Here is a 19,736-nt window from a genome sequence, read left to right as displayed (position 1 = left end):
TAGGGGCGGGATGTAGCTTAGTGGTGCCACATACCCCTAGCATGCACAAGGCACTGCATGTACACAAAAAAGCAAGTGTTTGTGGATATGAATATATCTATCTGTGTGTTGGTGTGTGTGTGTGTGTGTGTGTATACACACACACACACACATATACACACACAGACACACACACATATATATACCTGCAGTTTAATTTTAAGGCAACCGAGCTCCTCATTATGTGAAATGCTGAAAAGAGAAAAAAAAGTTTACTGTCTCAATATATAATGGCTATAGTTAAAGACATTTTTGTACATCAAACTTTTTTTTTTTTGGGGGTACCCAGATTGAACCCAGGGTTGCATAACTACTGAGCCACAATCCCAACCCTTTTTTCTGTGTTTTTATTTTGAGACGGTCTTGCTAATTCATTAGGGTCTTGATCATTTGCTGAGGTTATTCTTAAACTTGGGATCCTCCTGCCTCAGCCTCCCTGGGATTATGGGTGTGTGTCACCGCTCCCAGCTCAAGCATTTTTTTTCTTTTTTCTCTTTTTTTTAAAGGTGTGTGTTCTAATTAATTATACATGATAGCAGAATGCATTACATTGTCAGCAAAAGAAACAATCAGTGAGGTGAAGAGAGAGCCTACAGAATGGGAGCAAATTTTTACCACACACACACATTAGATAGAGTACTAATCTCTAGGATCTGTAAAGAATTCAAACTTAACACCAAAACAACAACAACAACAACAAAAAAACCCAAATAACCCAATCAATGGGCTAAGGAACTGAACAGACAGTTCTCAGATGATGATATACCATCGATCAACAAATATGTGAGAAAATGTTTAAATCTCTGGTTGTTCACAAAGTAGAGTCACATCCTAGCAATTAGAGAAATGCAAATGAAAACTAAGATTTCATCTTGCTCCAGTCAGAATGGCATTTATTAAGAACACAATAAGTGTTGGAAAGGAGGTGGGGAAAACGGCACTCATACATTGCTAGTGGAATTGCAAATTGGTGCAAACAACCTGGAAAGCAGATTGGAGATTCCTTGGAAAACTTAGAATGGAACCAGCTCAAGCATTTTTAACAAGTTCACTAAGGTAATTTTTATGAAATTCATATTTTGAAAACAAAATATATATTTTTCTTTTTTTGTACCAGGGATTGAATAACTGAGAGGCTCTAACCCTCTGAGCTGCATCCTCAGCCCAATTTTGTATTTAATTTAGAGACAGGGTCTCATTGAGTTGCTTAGTGCCTTGTTTTTGCTGAGGCTGGCTTCTAATTTGTGATCCTTCTTGTCTCAGCCTCCTGGCTGCTGGGATTATAGGCATGCACCATTGTGCCGGGCATATTTTGAATATTTTGCTTCTGGGAAAATAAATTTTTGAACTATTTTAAAATACTTCTGGGGCTGGGGATGTGGCTTAAGCGGTAGCGCGCTCGCCTGGCATGCGTGCGGCCCGGGTTTGATCCTCAGCACCACATACCAACAAAGATGTTGTGTCCGCCGAGAACTGAAACATAAATATTAAAAATTCTCTCTCTCTCTCTCTCCCCTCTGTCACTCTCTCTTTAAAAAAAAAATGACTAGCTTCCTCATTTTATATAAAAAATTAGAAAAAATCTTTTACTGGCACTAGAAACTAGCCCTTTTTAATTTTAATTTTAATTTTGAGACACCAATTTTTGCTAAGTTGGTGAGGCTGGCTTTCAACTTTCAACTCTTACCTTAGCCTTTCAAATCACTGGGATTGTAAGTGTGCAACATTGCACCTGGCTTTTAACTTTTTTAAAAAATATTTTTTTAGTTGGACACAATACCTTTATCTTATTTATTTTGTTTTATGTGGTGCTGAGGATTGAACCCAGGGACTCGCATGTGCTAAGCGAGCACTCTCCCGCTGAGCCACAACCCCAGTCTGGCTTTTAACTTTTAATAAAAGTTTTTAGGGGCTGGGATTAGAGCTCAATGGTAGAGTGCTTGCCTCGTATGTGGAAGGCACTGGGTGTTATCTTCAGCACTACGTAAAAATTAAATTAAAGATATCTTGTCCATCTACAATTAAAAAAAAATTAAAGAAAAAACGTTTGTCATTTTTAACCCTATGTTGAGTGAAGAGGCTTAAGAGTTCTACTTAAATTTTTGTAGCACTGATCTTTAAAGTGAAATAAAAATTCATAGAAAAGGAAAAGTCTGAATTCTTTTCTATACTGTGGTGAGAATATTGGGAAACAATGATATAAATGGAATTAGAAAATATGTTATCTTTTACATCTCGCTTGAGTCAGTAAGTCTTGTGGGTTTATTTGTATTATGAGTAGTTGTGGATCCTTTGTTTTCATTGTTTTATAGTAATTATTTTGGTACTTAGTCTATTGTGAAAGGACATTTAGCTGTTTTTCATATTTTTTCTGTTAGGAATAATACTAGTTTCGGGCATGGGTTGTGGTTCAGGGGTAGAGTGCTTGCCCCATGTGTGTGAGGCACTGGGGTTGATACTGAGCACTGCATGTGAGTAAATGAATGAAATAAATCAGTAACTAAAAAAAACATTAAAAGAAATTGATGCAGACTTAAACTTTGTTTTAAAAAATACTACTAATCAATATTTTTGTACATGTCTTTCTCTTGGTATACTGAAAGTATTTTATTTATTTATTTATAGATGGACACAATATATTTTTATGTAATGCTGAGGATTGAACCCAGTGCCTCACATGTGCTAGGCAGGTTCTCTACCACTGAGCTACAGCCCTAGCCTGTACATGTATTTCTTTGAGAGATAAGCCTTGAAGTTGTTGGTTCATAAGGATTTTATTTGTCTGTGTGTGTGTGTGTGTGTATTTAATTGTAGTTGGACACAATACCTTTATTTACTTTTTTTTTTTTAAAGAAAGAGAATTTTAATATTTATTTTTTAGTTCTCGGCGGACACAACATCTTTGTTGGTATGTGGTGCTGAGGATCAAACCCGGGCCACACGCATGCCAGGGGAGCGCGCTACTGCTTGAGCCACATCCCCAGCCCCCTTTATTTACTTTTATATGGTGCTGAGGATCGAGTGAACCCAGGGTCTAGGCAAGCACTCTACCACTGAGCCACAACCCCAGCCCCAGGATCATATATATTTAATCTCACTTATTAATGCCACACACGATTTCAAAACGTTGAATTGCTTCCCATAGTGAGATATGTGACAAAAAAATGTGTGTAGATATTTCTCTTGCTACTTGTCGCTTGTTAAAATTAAAAAAATTTTTTTGCTTTACTTGATTTCAAGACATGTTATTTGGTGCCTACTAGGGCTTTTCTTTTCCTACTGCCTTGTGAATTATCACTTTGCCTCTAATGTTTTTTCTTTTAATCCTTTTATAGCGATATAACTATGCTACGTTTCTTTGGCTAGTGTGTGCATCATATGTTTTCATCTTGACTTTCTTTCCCTTCTCTCCAGTTACACATCATTCTTTTTTTTTTTTTTTTTTGAAATGCTGATTTATAGACGTGCCCAATCCATTGTTAAACCTCTTGAGTTCTTAATTTTAGTTACTATATTTTTTAGCTCTGAATTTCCATCTGGTTCTTGTTTTAGAGTTTTTTTTTTTTTTTTTTTTGCCAAAGTACTCATTGTTTTAATATCTGGAAAGTCATTATTTCAATAATTTGCTTCCCGTAGGGCCAGTTCCCACTGTATGTTGATTTTCCTTAATTTTTACAATGACATCGTGTGTGTGTGTGTGTGTGTGTGTGTGTGTGTGTGTGTGTGTGTGTGTTTGTTTGTTTTAATGGAATGTTAAGTGTTAGAGAAGATTTGAAGCCTAGGATGTCTTTCTGTTTCTGGCAGACATCAAGGTCCATTGCCAAGCCTGTGTTGCCTTATTCAGACAACAGTAGACTTACGTTCTTGATGTTACTGTTGCAGCTGTGGGTCATCTGTAAACTTAGGTATAGCCTTAAGACAACAGTCTAAGCTTGGGGGATTCCCCTGCATTTAGGAGGCTGTGAAGTGTAATTTTTACTATCTTAATTTAAGGGTTAGTCTGTCAGTTTTTTGTTGTTTACTTGCTAAGCTTTTCAGCTTCCTCTTTTAGAGTGAAATTCTAGAATATAGGAAAAAAGATTTTTTTCCCCTTGTCTATAAACTTCCATAGCCTTTTTATAGTTAGCTGGTGCCTTCATGGTTGGTTGCCTTCATGAAAACTGAAGGGACATCAGTAAAGGAAAGGGACCAGCGGAAAAATGAGGGAGGAAAAGGGAAAATAGTGAAGAAGGATATTAGCCAAAATATATTGTGAGCCAAATGCATGGCGCACACCTATAAAAAGTGTTTCACCAGATTTTCTTGTTTTTGTTAGTTAAGGTTCTGGCTCACTTGTCATGGAACTCATTAGTAGTTTTGGCTTTAACAAAAGTCTCAATGACATATTAAGGAAAACACAGTTTAAGAGCAGTTCCTGTTAATATTGAAATTCTGCAACAGATCAGTGTCCATCAGATGGCTCCTGTGTGAAAATTGATCTGTGCTTAAGTTCAAGGAATAGGTGCTTTCATTGAGTATTTTTTCCTGTTTTTTTTTTTTTTAATTGGTGTCATGATAGTTATATATAATGGTGGGTTTCGTTGTTACATATTCATACATGCACACGATATTACAAAAGAAATCTATCTATCTATCTATCTATCTATCTATCTATCTAGTTAGTTATGGTGCCACACCCCAGCCCTGTCAGCCCTGTTTTATATTTTATTTAGAGACAGGGCCTCACTGAGTTGCTTAGCACCTCACCTTTGCTGAGGCTGGCTTTGAACTTGTGATCCTCCTGAGCTGCTGGGATTGTAGGTGTGCGGCATGCATCTGGCTTACAATATAATTTGGCTAATATCCTTCTTCACTATTTTCCCTTTTCCTCCCTCATTTTTCTACCCTGGTCCCTTTCCTTTACTGATGTCCCTTCAGTTTTTATGAGACTCAAATCCTCCTTTTCCTTTTTCCTCTCTAGTTTCCACATTAGAGAAAACATACGACCCTTGACCTTCTGAGTTTGGTAATTGCTTAACATAATCTCAATTTCCATCTATTTTCCTGCAAATGACATTCTTTTTTATGTTGAATAAAACTGCATGTGTATACACCTCATTTTCTTTAACACTCATCCATTGATGGTCTTGTAGGCTGATTCCTTGGTTTGGCTGTTGTGAATTGTGGGCATGCATGTATCACTGTTGTATGATGACTTTAATTTTTTTTTTTAAAGAGATAGTTTTTTAATATTTATTTTTTAGTGTTCGGTGGACACAACATCTTTATTTTTATTTTAATGTTATGCTGAGGATCGAACCCAGTGCCCTGTGCTTGCCAGGCGAGTACACTACTGCTTGAGCCACATCCCCAGCCCCTGACTTTAATTCTTTAGGGTAAATACCAAGAAGTGGTATAGTTCATTGAGTAATTTTATATTTGACTTTGGTATTTGGGAAGTGGCATGCCTTTTTTGAAAATTAAAATCGGTAGTTTTTATTTATTTATTTATTATTTATTTTATTTTTTTAGTTGTTTATTTTTTAAAGTAGACTCTTTAAAAAAATTTTTTTTAAAGAGAGTGAGAGAGGAGAGAGAGAGAGAGAGAGAGAATTTTTAATATTTATTTTTAGTTCTCGGCAGACACAACATCTTTGTTGGTATGTGGTGCTGAGGATCGAACCCGGGCCGCACGCATGCGAGGCGAGCGCGCTACCGCTTGAGCCACATCCCCAGCCTCTTGAAAAAATTTTATTGGTTCTTTTTAATTATACATGACAGCAGAATTTATTTTGACATAATTGTACAAGAATGGAATATATCTTGTTCTAATTCAGACCCCAGTACCTCTCCTTCCCCCTCCCCACTTCTTGCTCCCTTGATCTTTCTGCCATTTACCCATTTTTTTTTTAATTTATTTGTTGTGGATGTACATGATGGTGATATTCACTGTGGTGTATTCATGTATGTATGTAGGAGAGTTAAGTCAGATTCATTCCACTCTTTCCTTTTCCTGTCCTCCCTTTATTCCCCTTTGTCTAGTCCACTGAACTTCAATTCCCTGCCCCCCTTGTTGTGGGTTAGGTTCCACGTATCAGAGAAAACATTCAACCTCTGTGTTTTTTTTTTGAGGAGGAAAATGGCTTACTTCATTTAGCATGATAGTCTCCAGATCTGTCCATTTACTGGCAAATGTCATAAAGTCATTCCTCTTCATGGCTGAGTAATACTCCATTGTGTATAGTAGTTGTTTTATTTGGCAGAGTTTGAAAAATTATTATTTTTTTGATAGAAATATGATTTTAACATTTTTCACCAGAATTGAAAAGCTCTAACAGCAATTCTTCTAAAAACTGAAAATCTGTAAATAATTATAGCCAGTGCTTGAGAATTATTTCAAATATTTGTCTATATCTAGGTATACAAATAGTGATACATTTCCTTAAGTTTGATTATTGCATCATGTAAATGTTTTTGTAATTTCTGAGATACGTGTAAGTGGCTTCCCTTTTGAGTTGTTACTTTAACCCATTATAAATCAGTGAATTACAGCATAGTTTGAAAAATGCTGATCTCAGGTGCTTTTCTTCATGTCTTCTAAAGCACTTGAAAGTTAAAAAGTGCCAAGTTTAAGTTAATGGTATGTAGGAAATCTATTATTCAAGATTGTGTACCTTTTTAAGTTTTTATTTTTGCCTTAAGTAATTTTGGGAACTTGATAGGATTACATTTTGCCCACTCTTCCCTATTTAAATAGGTGTTGATTTTCTTCTGTATGTTTCTTTGTTTCAGTTGGATTCAATGGTTTTGGTATCACAGTCTAGACAGAGGACGTGCAGGCGTAAATATTCAACTTATGGTAGAAGAAATGTTGGCCGGTGTGAGTTATCCTCTGGAAATGAGTCTTCAGGTTCTGGAAGACAGGTAAGTGGAGTAACTTTAAAATACATAAGATAATCCTAAGTGTATTTGCCTCAGTTCTTTGACTCTATGCTGGATTTATGTGAAAATACAATATCCTTAAGGAATTAAGATGAAATTTCATGGTTTGATAGTTGGGGAGGAAGCAGTGGGGTCTTCCTATACTGCCTAGGCTGGCCTTGAGCTCTTGGTCTCCAGTGATGGTTTTCTTTTTTCTCCTTGACTGTCTCTCCCAAGTACCTTTGGGCTCATGCCACCACACCAGGCTTGAATTTTGTTTTTTTTTTTTTTTTTTAATTGAAAGTTTCTAAAAGTTTCCAAAAAACATGAAATATGTGTATGATCCAATGGTTTCAGTATTCTATAGCATTATCACCATTACTTAATTTCTAAACATTTTTATCACTTTTAATGAAACATATGCCATTTATAGTTACTTAACTTCCTGTCTTACTCCCAAGTTCTTGGTAATTACTAACATTCTTCCTGTCTGTAGATTTGCCTATTTTGGACATTTCACATAAGTGGAATTGTGCAGTTAGTTTTTGTGTCTCATAGTGTGACTGGCATCTTTCATATAACGTAATGTTTTTTAAGATTAAGCCATGTGAAAAAAAAAGATTAAGCCATGTATCAATTTTATTTTATTTTTTTTTAATATTTATTTTTTAGATGTACATGGACACAACACAATGCCTTTGTTTTTATGTGGTGCTGAGGATCTACCACTGAGCCACAATCCCAGCCTCTCAATTTTATTCTTTATTACCCAGTAATATTCAGTTGTATGCATGTATGCCACAATTTTTTTTAATTCATTCACTAGCTTGTGGACATTTTTGTTCCTGTGTTGACAGTGCTGCCTGTCAACATTTGTTTATGGGTTTCTGTTTGCATGTATGTCTTCAGTTCTTGGGTGTATACCTAAGAGCTGATTTGCTGGGTCATTGGAAAATCTCTTTAACTTTTTGAGGACTTGTCAGACTGTTTTCCAAATTGGCTGTACTATTTTATATTTCCATCAGTAATGTATGAGAGTTCCAGTTCTCTCTGTCTTACACTTGTTAATTCTCCCCCCACCCCCTTTTTTTTTGTGGTGCTAGGGATTGAACCCAGGGCATTGTGCATGCAAGGCAAGCACTCTACCAAGTGAGCTGTGTCCCCAGCTCTCATTTTAATTATCTGTCTATCTCTCTGGTACCGGGGTTGAACTCAGGGAAACAACCACTAAGCCATGTCCGCAACCCTATTTTGTATTTTATTTAGAGACAGGTCCTGGTGTGTTGCTCAGGACCTCACTAAGTTGCTGAGGCTGGTTTTGAACTTTTATCCTCCTGCCTTAGCCTCCTGAGCCGCTGGGATTTCAGGCATGCACCACTGTGTCCAGCTCCTCAGTTTTATTTTTTAATTTTTTTGGGAAACCAATTTTTCGGGAAGAGTGTTTAACGTTAGTGTTTTCTGATTCAGTAACATTTTGGGCAATAAGATGTTCCACATGGTCCATCCGTTCACTTAGATCTCCTTTTATAAAGCAGTAGGATAGTAGTCATGCATGTGTTCGGAGTTAAATATAATACAAATTCCACTAACTAGGCAAGTTTCTTAGTCTTTATGTGCCTGTTCCTGTGATAGGAGGTTCCTCAAAGGGGTTGTAAAGGTAAATGTAGATCATAATGTCCCAGGATTAAAATAGTGCCTAATATACAGTGATGTTTGCTGCTCTTGTCATCAAAATTTCATTTATAATGATTTTATTGTATGTATTTTTATAGTATTTCTTTTCTTTTTTTTTTTAAAGAGAGAGTGAGAGAGGAGAGAGAGAGAGAGAGAGAGAGAGAGAGAGAGAGAATTTTTTTAATATTTATTTTTTAGTTCTCGGTGGACACAACATCTTTTGTTGGTATGTGGTGCTGAGGATCGAACCCGGGCCACACGCATGCCAGGCGAGCGCGCTACCACTTGAGCCACATCCCCAGCCCCAATAGTATTTCTTAATTGTAGTGTTTTGAACATATTTTAACAATTTCTTAATGATTTTTTGGGTAATTTATGATAACATTTACCAGCACCTTGAAATAGCATGAGGTATATATTATATGTTACTTCATTGTCTCCAGTGGGGGGATCAGTTAGACTTGGAGTCAGAGTGCTAGTAGCTCATTATCTGAAAGTTCAGTCTCACAGTAGGTTGTTACTTTCTATCTCAGCCCCTAGGGCTCAGATGGTGGGGTGCTCTTTAGTTCCGTAGAAAGCCATATGACCCCTGAGTGTTCTATAAACTAGCACTCAGGTGGCTGCTGTGTCTTATGCTGTCCAGTTGCTTCTAGCAAATACTGACACTTAGTTGTATTCTGTGTTAGTGGTATCATGTACTTCTCAAAGCATTTCTTCAGACCTACCCGAAGATATTTTCTGCAGTAGATTTTGTATTGGGATTTGAAGTTGAGCAGTTAAAATGAACTAATCCTGTTATGAATAAATTCTCTGTGTGTTTTTCTAAAGCCCCAGGACACAAATTGCCTGTCCTTCCTTCTACACTGTGGCTGACTTCTACCATCGAGTCATTATTTGCCACCTTTCTGGTCTTTCACAGGATATCTATGAATTTGCTCATTTCTATATTCTTTTTAAGGCACACTTTGATTTTAGAGCTTTTATAATGTGAGCTTTATTGATTGATCTACTTGACATTTGGTTAGTAGGGCTTACTGGAAAAAGCATGAAATTAAGGGTAGAAACCTGGTCTTTGTTGACTCGGAATGCTGTAATCTGCTATCAGAGTTGTTTTTTTTTTAATCTCTGAACCTTTTCACAATCTTGAAGAGGAGACAATATTATTTTCCTCCTAGGGACATTGTGCATTTATTGAGAACTTAGGTGAAACTTGTGAAATATTTTATAGGTGCATGAAACATTCACCATAGTTTTCAGAAGCATCTTCATTTTATTTCATCCAAAATTTATCTGATGTTTGTGGCCTATCCTTTTGGCTGGCTAACATCGCCTTACCTTGTACAGATGAGCAGAAGGAAACTCACAAGGGCTTATGTGGCCTTCCACAAGCAGGAAGTGCTAGGGGGGAACCATAAGTCCATGGCCCGATTGTTTCCAATATAACATTATTTTTTCTGAGGTCTGATTTGTCTCTCTGTGACATGGCTACATGTGATTTTAATCTTTTAGTTAGTTATTTTCTGCTGTCTTTATGTTGGATGATTTTTTCCCCTTTCTCTGCATGTATACTAGTTCTAAAACTAAGTATAAGATATGATATATGGAATTGAATCACCAGATTATTCCCATTGTTTCAAATGAGGACTTACACAGTTTCGGATTGGTAGGAGGTCGTACCCTCATGAGTAGAGCACATGTATTGGAAACAACTGTTTTACTGTCATCTGTGTTCTAGCATTTCCACTCAGGTTTCAAGAGTTTGTATGACATGGTGGATGTTGTGGGAGGTTACCTTTGGGAAGCATGGGACTCCTACGTAGAAGCCTGTATGTAAGCCTCTAGAGAGGCTTGTGTGGTACAGTATGATTATCGGGGTTGGCATGGAAGTACAAGAATTACCATTATTATTGGGTTTAACTGTGACAATGGCTACAGAAAGGGAACAAACATTAATGCATTTTATTATGCTAGTCACACTGTTCTAAGTATTATAAATAATATATAATTTCATCCTTCCAGCAAGTAGGAATTAAGGTACTCCAACAGTTTTTTTTTTTTTTTTTTTTTTTTACAAATGGGGAAACAGGTATAGATATGAGATTTCTTTAACTTTCCCACACTGATATAAAAATACACCATGGGAGGGGGCAGTGGTGCCATACCTGACATCCCAGTATCTTAGGAGGCTGAGGCAGGAACATCGAAAGTTCCAGGGCAGCCTCAGTAAAGTAGTGAGATCTGTCCTCTCTCAAGAAATTAGAAAGGACTGAGGATGCAGTGTAGTGGTAGAACACCCCTGGGCTCAATCCCCAGAAGAAAAGAAACATGCAAGGCCACTGTGAACTTAGAACGTGGCCCTGCCTTCCTGTAGCATCAGTTTATTTGAGGATTTGGGGAAATTAAACTTCTCATTGTAAACAAATTTTGAGATATAAGGAAAGTTCTAAGAAAGTTCCTCTATTTCTTTACCCTTAAAGATGTCATTCTTGATTTTATATGAATTTTCCCCCTAACCATTTTTTATTTGTTCTAATTAGTTATACATGACAACAGAATGCACTTCAACTTACTGTACACAAATGAAGCACAACTTTTCGTTTCTCTGGTTGTACACAATGCAGAATCATACCATTTGTTCAGTCATACGTGTACATATATAGGGTAACAATGTCCATCTCATTCCACAATCTTTCCCATCTCCATACGCCCTCCCCCATCTGCCCAATCCAACGTTCCTCCATTCTTCCCTTGTCCCCTAATATTTTTTTTTAGTTGTTGATGGACCTTTAGTTAAGTATTAATTAATATGTGGTGCTGGGAGCCGAACCCACTGCTTCACACATGCTAGATGAGCACTCTACTACTGAGCCACAGCCTTCCCCTAATCATTTTTTTTTTTAAAAGAGAGAGTGAGAGAGGAGAGAGAGAGAGAGAGAGAGAGAGAGAGAATTTTTAATATTTATTTTTTAGTTCTCAGCGGACACAACATCTTTGTTGGTATGTGGTGCTGAGGATCGAACCCGGGCCGCACGCATGCCAGGCGAGCCCGCTACCACTTGAGCCACATCCCCAGCCCATTCCCTTAATCATTTTGACAGTGAATTGTCATGTGCTTTTCCACACCTGCATATTTCCTTGTGTGTTTCCAAATAAGGATATTGTTTAACATTTTCCTTGATATAATTATCCAAATCAGGAAATGTTAATACATTATTGTTAGCATCAGTTCTACAGCGTTTGTCACATTTTGCTACTGGTACCTGAATCTTTTTTTTTTTTTAACATTATTATTTTTTTTTAAAGAGAGAATTTCTTAATATTTATTTTTTAGTTCTCGGTGGACACAACATCTTTATTTTTATGTGGTGCTGAGAATCGAATCCAGCGCCCTGCGCATGCCAGGCGAGTGCGCTACCACTTTAGCCACATCCCTAGCCCAACATTTATTTTTTAGTTGAACACAGTACCTTTATTTTTATTTTTATGTGGGTGCTGAGGATCGAACCCAGGGCCTCGCACAAGGTAGGCAAGTGCTATACCATGAGCCACAACCGCAGCCTGGTACCTATAATCTTGATAACAAAAGAAAACCAAAAGTCATGTGTTAGTAGTCAGTTCATCTGTTCAGTTGCCTTCACCCTAGTATAGTTTCTCAGTTTTTGTCTTTTTTTTTTTTTTTTTTGAGAGAGAGAGAGAGAGAGAGAGAGAGAGAGAGAGAGAGAGAGAGAGAGAATTTTTTAATATTTATTTATTTTTTTTAGTTCTCGGCAGACACAACATCTTTGTTTGTATGTGGTGCTGAGGATTGAACCCGGGCCGCACACATGCCAGGCGAGCGTGCTACCGCTTGAGCCACATCCCCAGCCCCTCAGTTTTTGTCGTAATGCTTACATTTCTGACCAGTAGTTTTTATGAGTGCGCATTTTTTGCAGTAGTGCCACAGGTGGCCATGTATTCTTCTCAACACCTGGCATCAGATGTTGTGCGATTTGTTTTATCCCATTATTGACCACTTGGGTTAAGGTAGTGTCTGCTAGGTTTAGCTATCGTAAAATTACTTTTTTTCTCCTTTTTAATTAAGGAATTCTCTTGTAATATTCAGCGTGGGCTCAGGTTTGGCGGCCATTGGTGATTCTAGTTTGAATTTGTTGCTATGATACCTGTAAATGGTAAATTTTTTCCACCCGTAGTTCCTTTAACATTTACTAGTTGGCATTCTACTACGTGGAAGAACTTCTGTCTTTCTGGCATTAATTATTTAATGTCTTAGGGCTCATTGCTTCATATTGGATCATTGGGTTGCTCTTGTCCACTACTTTTTGTGCTTTTTGTGATGAAGTTATCTTTGGTCAGTGGAGATTCTCACCGAGCTTTTTTTAAAAAACAAAAACAAGAACAAAAAACCATTTTCCATTATTCTTTGAGCAGTTACTCTTTCAGAACAAGATTTTTTTTTAAGGCTCCATAGAGTTGCTTTTTTTTCAGAATATTATGTGATTGGAATCATAATGCATGTAGCCTTTGCCAAGATTAACTTCTTTCATTTATCAGTGTGCACTTAAAAGTGTTCTGTAGGTCTTTTCATGGCTTGATAGCTGTTTACTTTTTAACAAAATATAATTAATATGCTATTGCCTGGATGTAACAGCTTTTTTATTCACTTCCTGAGGTATATACTTGGTTGCTTCCAGGTTTTGTCAGTTATGAATAAAGTTGGTAAAAATCTATGTGCATGTTTTTTTTTTTTTTTTTTTGGCGGGTGGGGGGACTGGGGATTGAACCCAGGGATGCTTAACTACTGATCCACTTCCCTATCCCTCCCCCCACTTTTTAAAAATATTTGTTTTTTTTAGCTTTAGGTGGACACAATATCTTTATTTTATTTTTATGCGGTGCTGGAGATCTAACTCAGTGCCTCAAGCATGCTAAGCGAACACTCTACCACTGAGCCACAATCCCAGCGCCCTAGCCCCTTTTTATATTTTATTTAGAGACAGGGTCTCTCTGAGTTGCTCAGGGCTTTTCTAAGTTGCTGAGGCTGGCGGCTGGCTTTGAACTCGAGACCCTCCTGCCTCAGCCTCCCAAGCCTCTGGGATTACAGATGTGAGCCACTGCACCTGGCCCATGTGCAGATTTTTATGTGGACATAATCTTTCAGCTCATTTGGGTATACCAAGGAGTGTGATTGCTGTATCATGTGATAAGACTCTGTTTAGCTTTGTAAAAAATTACCAAGTTGTTTTCCAAAGTAGTTGTACTGTTTTACATTTCCATCGCTTGTGAGTGAGTTCCTGTTGACTCACATTCTTGTGAGTTAGTTTTCTCTAGCATCATGTAATGGATTCAGTAGAATCCCAGTCAAAATCCCAAAAAGTTATTTTTGTGAATATTGACAGTTGATTTTTTTCTTTTATTTTTTACTTCTTAATTAGATAAAAAATGAACAATGAAACCACACAGGCATACCATTTATGTAGTAACACCAGATAAGAGCATGTACAAATAAATGTTTAAGCCACTACATTCTTTATAATGAGTAGCATCATTTATAATGGTATATATTTATAAAAGAGGTTTTAAGACTGATTGGTAAATATAGTTTTATTTTTTTAAAAAATAATACAAGAGTTATGCATTTACACAGTATTTCTGGATGATACATTGACTGTAAATTTGAAAGCTATATACAACATCAGTCCTGTGGATGACAAATATAAACCTAACTTATTTAATCCTATGCGTTAACATTTTTCAGTAGCACCCTTATTTTTTTAAAAGTTAAATACTACAAATGGTTCTTGCAAGGCTATTGTGGACATAACATTGTGTAGTGGTTAGGGGCTGATTTTACATGACTATCCAATTCAGAGTCCAATTTAGAGCTAAAAATCAAATGTATTACAAAAAAGATAGTCACATGCAGCATAATCAGATTTTCAGACAACAGTTTCTAAAGCTCTCATCATCCTACTTTCCCCTCTCCTTTGCTTTCACTTAATATATCCCTTTGTTTTCAAGAAGAAAAAAAAATGTTAAGTTCACCAAAATTCTGGTTGTCACAGTGTGCACAGCATTGAATGAGAATAGCTTTGGCATTTAGTATTACAAAGTCATTTTCATCACAGATGTTTTCTTCATTATCCAGATTAATGTGCATGAGCATGTTGCAAAGCTGTTTTCTGCTGGGCTGTAATATGCTGCTGCTCTGCATGATCCCAGAAGTCCTTATTAAGAGCAGGTCTGGGTAGGGGAATGCTTATCCTGAAGGATTTGCCGCCATCTTCCTGTTTTCTGTTTCAATTATATTCAGAAATAACTGATTAGCACTTTACAGTCACCCGGGATGCCAGGGCACTGGGGAGGCCTCACTGCTGGTTGCAGCTGTCCAGGTGGAACACACCACCTAGAGATAGGCAAAACCTCCACAATGTGCCGAACTATCTGATTTTTCAAGTTTATGTGGAGCCAAGAAAAGACTTAGGATAACTGACACTAAAGAACAAATTAAAGGACTGGTGTACTGACTCCCATCAAGAGTTACTGTGAAACTACACCAATAACCATGGTTATTGGTGGAAGAATAGACAAATAGATAATTGAAACAATGGAAAGAGTCCAGAAATAAGTCAACTCAAATACAGGTAGCTGATCTCTGGCAAAGGTGCAGAGACAACTTTCTACAAAGCATAGTCTCCAGTGAGTGGTGTTGGAATAACTGAAAAGTGAGTGTATGCACTGACTTTTCACAGAAATTAACACAGGTTGGATCATAAATTTAATATAAATGTAAAATGTGAAGCTACAAGGCTTCTTTCTAGAAGATAAAATAAAATCTAGATATTCTTGGATAATTTGGGTTCCACTGAAATTAAAAACTGTTCTGGGAAAGATAACTGCTAGAGAATGAAAAGACAAACCACAGTTGAGAAAATATTTGCAAAACTCAAATCTGATAAAAGACTTGTATTGCAAATATACAGAGTATTGTTAAAATTGTATCAGTAAGGAAACAACCCAGTTTCAAAATGGGCAAAAGATCTAATGAACATTACCATGGTGGTGAATAACTATATGAAATGATGCTGTCACACATCTCAGGGGATCAAAAAGAGCGTAGCAGTCAGATGCCACTGCTCACCTGCGAGCAGAGCTGAAGCCAGATCCCTGAGACATCCTCATGAACTGCCGACTTCCCCCAGGCTGGCCTTGTACCACCACCTTTCCTGATGGCGGCAGTGTTCAATCTCCTAAATATTCTTTTTGTGTATGCCTTGATAAGCATCAGGATGCAGTAAAAAAGTTTTTAAATTTTTCTTAAACCAGTTGTTATAGTCATTAAATGATTTAATTGTTGTGATGACTGTTTAGTTTTTTAAAATATGTGTCATTTAACTTAAAGGGATTAAGACTTTTTTCCTCTCCTCTCAAATTAGGAGACTTCCTGTGATCAAAGTGAAGGTTCTTATTCATCAGAAGAAGATGAATGGAAGAGTGATAGAAAAAGTGAAAGCTATACTGAAAGTTCAAGGTATTGTTCTTAATTATTTTGATCTTTGAAGCATATTAGTCATAGTCTTGGACATAAGGTAATTTGAAGACATTCAAGGAGCAACAGTTAACAACTGTGAAACAGATTAACGTTTAGCTTTTCATAGGTATAGAAATATTCTGAGCATGTTTGACAGTAGCATTTGGCCCAGCAGTTTATGTGTGGTAAAACCATTAGTATTTTTTTTTTATTAATGTATATGTTTTATTTAATTTGGGGATTCAAATTTTGTAGGTCTAGATTGTCAACCTTGATTTCTTATCTTGGTAAATGTCACGCTTTTCTTGTTAGCTGATCAAAGCAAAAATCTGGACATTATTCAAGAAAAAAAAAAAAGTCCTCCTCTCTTCTCTTCTCTATACAACCTAACCGTAACCATGTCTAGAAAATTCTCCCACCAAAATATGACTCAGACTAAAGACTTTTGTTATCTCTTTACATTGATATTTCCTTGGTCCAAACCGTAGTCTTATACTCTCTCCCTCTTGGCTTACTTTACTCCACTGTGGTTAGGAGCTGGAACAGTGTTTTATATGATGATGGTTTTTTTTTTTTTTTTTTTTTTTTTTTTGTACTGGGGATTGAATGCAAGGGCACTTAACCACTGAGTCACATTCCCAGCCCTTTTTAAATATTTTATTTAGAGACAGGGTCTTGCTTAGTTGCTTAAGGTCTCGCTAAGTTGCTGAGGCTGCCTTTGAATTTGGGATCATCCTGCCTTAGCCTCCCTAGCTGCTAGGATTATAGGTATGTCATACCACACCTGGCCTGGAGCAGTGTTTTAAAACATAAATATTATTTACTGTTTAAATTTTTTCTTTTAATGTTGATGAAATATACAGAACATGAAGATACTATCTTGGGTTGGGATGGGGCTCATTGGTATATGTGGAGTCCTGGGTTCAGTCTCCACCAAAACAAGCAAAATCCAACCGTACTAAATATGCAGTTCAGTAATGTTAACTTCTTTTATTATTTTTTAGTTGCAGTTGGACACAATACCTTTATTTTATTTATTTTTATGTGGTACTGAGGATCATACCCAGGGCCTTGCATGTGCTAGGCAAGCATTCTACTGCTGAGCCACAACCCCAGCCCCAGTAATGTTGACTTTCACTCTGTTGTGCAACTAATCTCCAGAATCCTGTAATCTTGAAGCACTGAAAACTACCTATGAACTGCAGTACTTCACATTATCCCACTGCCAACCACTGTTCTGTTTGTCTTTATTCATTCTTTTATTCCAATTTTACTTGATTTGTTCTATAAAGCAATTAGTTTATACTATACAACTTTGAGAAATGTGCTTTTGAGTGTGTGTGTTATAGATTGAAAGGTTCGTGGTTGAAGTGGGGCCAAATGATGGCCCAGGGGAGATGTTATTCTTTTCTGTATTTGGTGAAGCTAATTGTGGGCTAAGGGCTAGTTTTTGTATTTCTAGTTCCTCTGATTTGGTTTGTCTTCTAGGGTGTGGTTAAGATTATTAACTCCTTTCTTGGGTTTCTGTCATGTCAGTGAGAGTTCCACAGTTGGCAAGAAACTAACCACTTAAAGCCTTTCGTTTGATGAGGCTATGAATTCCTGGGTTTCTCAATGTATCCTTTAATAGCTTCTGATGCCAGTTAAAATTACTAGCCTGTACCTCATGCGTCAGCCTTCTCCAGCATTGGGCTGGGGCTTCTCTTAGGTTTTTTTGTGGTTGTTGTTTGTTTTTGTACTAGGGTTTGAACCAGGGAAAATTAACCCCTGAGCCACATCCCCAGCCCTTTTTATTTTTCCTTTCAAAACAGGGTTTCCCTAAGTTGCTTAAGGCCTTGCTAAGTTGCTGAGGGTGACCTCAAACTTGTGTTTCTCCTGCCTCAGCCTCTTGAGTCACTGAGATTCCAGATGTATGTTATTGCACCCAGCTCATAGGTTTTTGTACAATCTTTACTCTTCCCATTTTACCTTTTTCTCTCCTCTTTTTTCCTGGAAGGCATTTGTTGGTAACAGAAGTTGCCTTCCATTAGTTGTCATCTATAGTATACTTAAACAAAACAAAACAAAAAATCCCCCCAAAACCTTAAAAACCCTCAGGCTTACATTCCTTTTTCTAGTTTCCAGTGTCAGTGAAGGTTTTTTTGTCATGACCTTTGTCCATTTCAGTCTTTCTTTGTCTTATGGGCAGGATGTTCAGTTAAATCTTATGAGGTCTTCCTTTCCTCTTTACCTGCTCTTTCTTCCCTTTAGTGATACCTTGCTGTTAGTTTTTAGATTCTGGTCTATGCAACTTAACATTCTCTTCTGCCAGTGACTCTTCATCTAGATACTCTGATTGGACAGCTGATGCAGGAATCAACTTGCAACCTCCTTTGCGAACATCATGCCGTCGACGAATTACCCGATTTTGTAGTAGTTCTGAGGATGAAATATCTGCTGAGAATTTATCTCCTCCAAAAAGAAGACGGAAGAGAAAGAAGGAAAGCAAACCTAAAAAAGAGGTAAGAAGGGGGCTGGGATCATGGCTCAGTGGTAGAGCAGGTACCCAGGATCTGAGAGGTACTGGGTTTGATTATCAGCTCTGCATATAAATAAAATAAAATAAAGGTCAACAACTTAAAAAAAAAAGGTAAGAAAAATGTATTTAAAAGTAACATCTATGTTTTTTTCTTAAAAATTTTTAGTTAGTTTTGGACACAGTATCTTTATTTTACTTATTTATTTTTATGTGGTTCTGAGGATTGAACCCAGGGCCTTGCCTGTGCTAGGTGAGCACTCTACTGATGAGCCACAACCCAACCCCAATCCCCCCCCTTTAAAATATATTTTTAGTTGTTGATGCACCTTTATTTTATTCATTTATTTATATGCAGTGTTGAGAATCAAACACAGTGCATCACACATGCTAGGCAAGTGCTCTACCACTGAGCCACAACCCCACCAACTCTATTTTATACAGGGTGGTTTTGTCCTTACATAGTAACCAAAAATCTTTGAGAAATTGGAGCTTTTCTTTCTTTCATCTTTTTTTGCAGTGTGGGGGATAGAATCCAGGACATTGTGGATGTGAGGCAGACACTCTACAATTTAGCTACTTACTAGCCCTTATTTAGTAAGAGTGTTAGGGGCCAGGAGGAGTAAAATATAAAAGTAAAATTATTTTGGGAAAAGTTGTTTTAGTTATTAATACTTCTCCATCTCTACAGTTCTGAGAAGTAGACTTGATTTTTATGCCTTTCTAAAACTGAAAGAAATTCAGGAGGTGATTTTAGGAAAAAAACTAGGTAGGTCTTTAATGCTTTTAGAAGTGATAACATTCTTGTGTGTAGGTTGATGAGGCAAGTACTAGTGCTGTAATTGGGCTGGGCATTATGGTGCATGCTTGTAATCTCAGCAGCTGGGGAGTTTGGGAATTTGAGGCAGGAGGATTGCAAGTTCAAAGCCAGCCTCAGGAAGGTAGTGAGGCCCTAAGCAACTTAGTGAAATCACTCTGTCTCAAAATAAAATATAAAAAGGCTGGATTCACATCCACTGATGTGGCTCAGTGGTTAAGTGCCCCTGGATTTGATCCCTAGCACCCCTCCCCGCCCTCCAA

At 37.2% G+C, this 19,736-nt stretch overlaps 1 protein-coding gene across 5 annotated transcripts in view; it reads left to right on the top strand.

The window, feature by feature from the left end:
- Positions 1 to 19,736, top strand: part of BRWD1 (bromodomain and WD repeat domain containing 1) — a 129,729-nt gene that overhangs the window by 54,019 nt on the left and 55,974 nt on the right. For all 5 annotated transcript variants that reach the window (XM_081301309.1, XM_081301307.1, XM_081301306.1 and 2 more), the window contains exons 21-23: positions 6,811 to 6,942; positions 16,047 to 16,141; positions 18,453 to 18,642. In XM_081301309.1, coding sequence (XP_081157435.1) covers positions 6,811 to 6,942; positions 16,047 to 16,141; positions 18,453 to 18,642 — 417 coding nt within the window. The remainder of the gene's footprint in view (positions 1 to 6,810; positions 6,943 to 16,046; positions 16,142 to 18,452; positions 18,643 to 19,736) is intronic.

The sequence above is a fragment of the Spermophilus citellus genome, assembly GCF_964194105.1.
Source record: "Spermophilus citellus genome assembly, chromosome: 7".
Taxonomy (NCBI): Eukaryota; Metazoa; Chordata; class Mammalia; order Rodentia; family Sciuridae; genus Spermophilus; species Spermophilus citellus.
The sequence above is the reverse complement of the archived record's forward strand: the minus strand, read 5'-3'. Positions and strand labels throughout refer to the sequence as shown.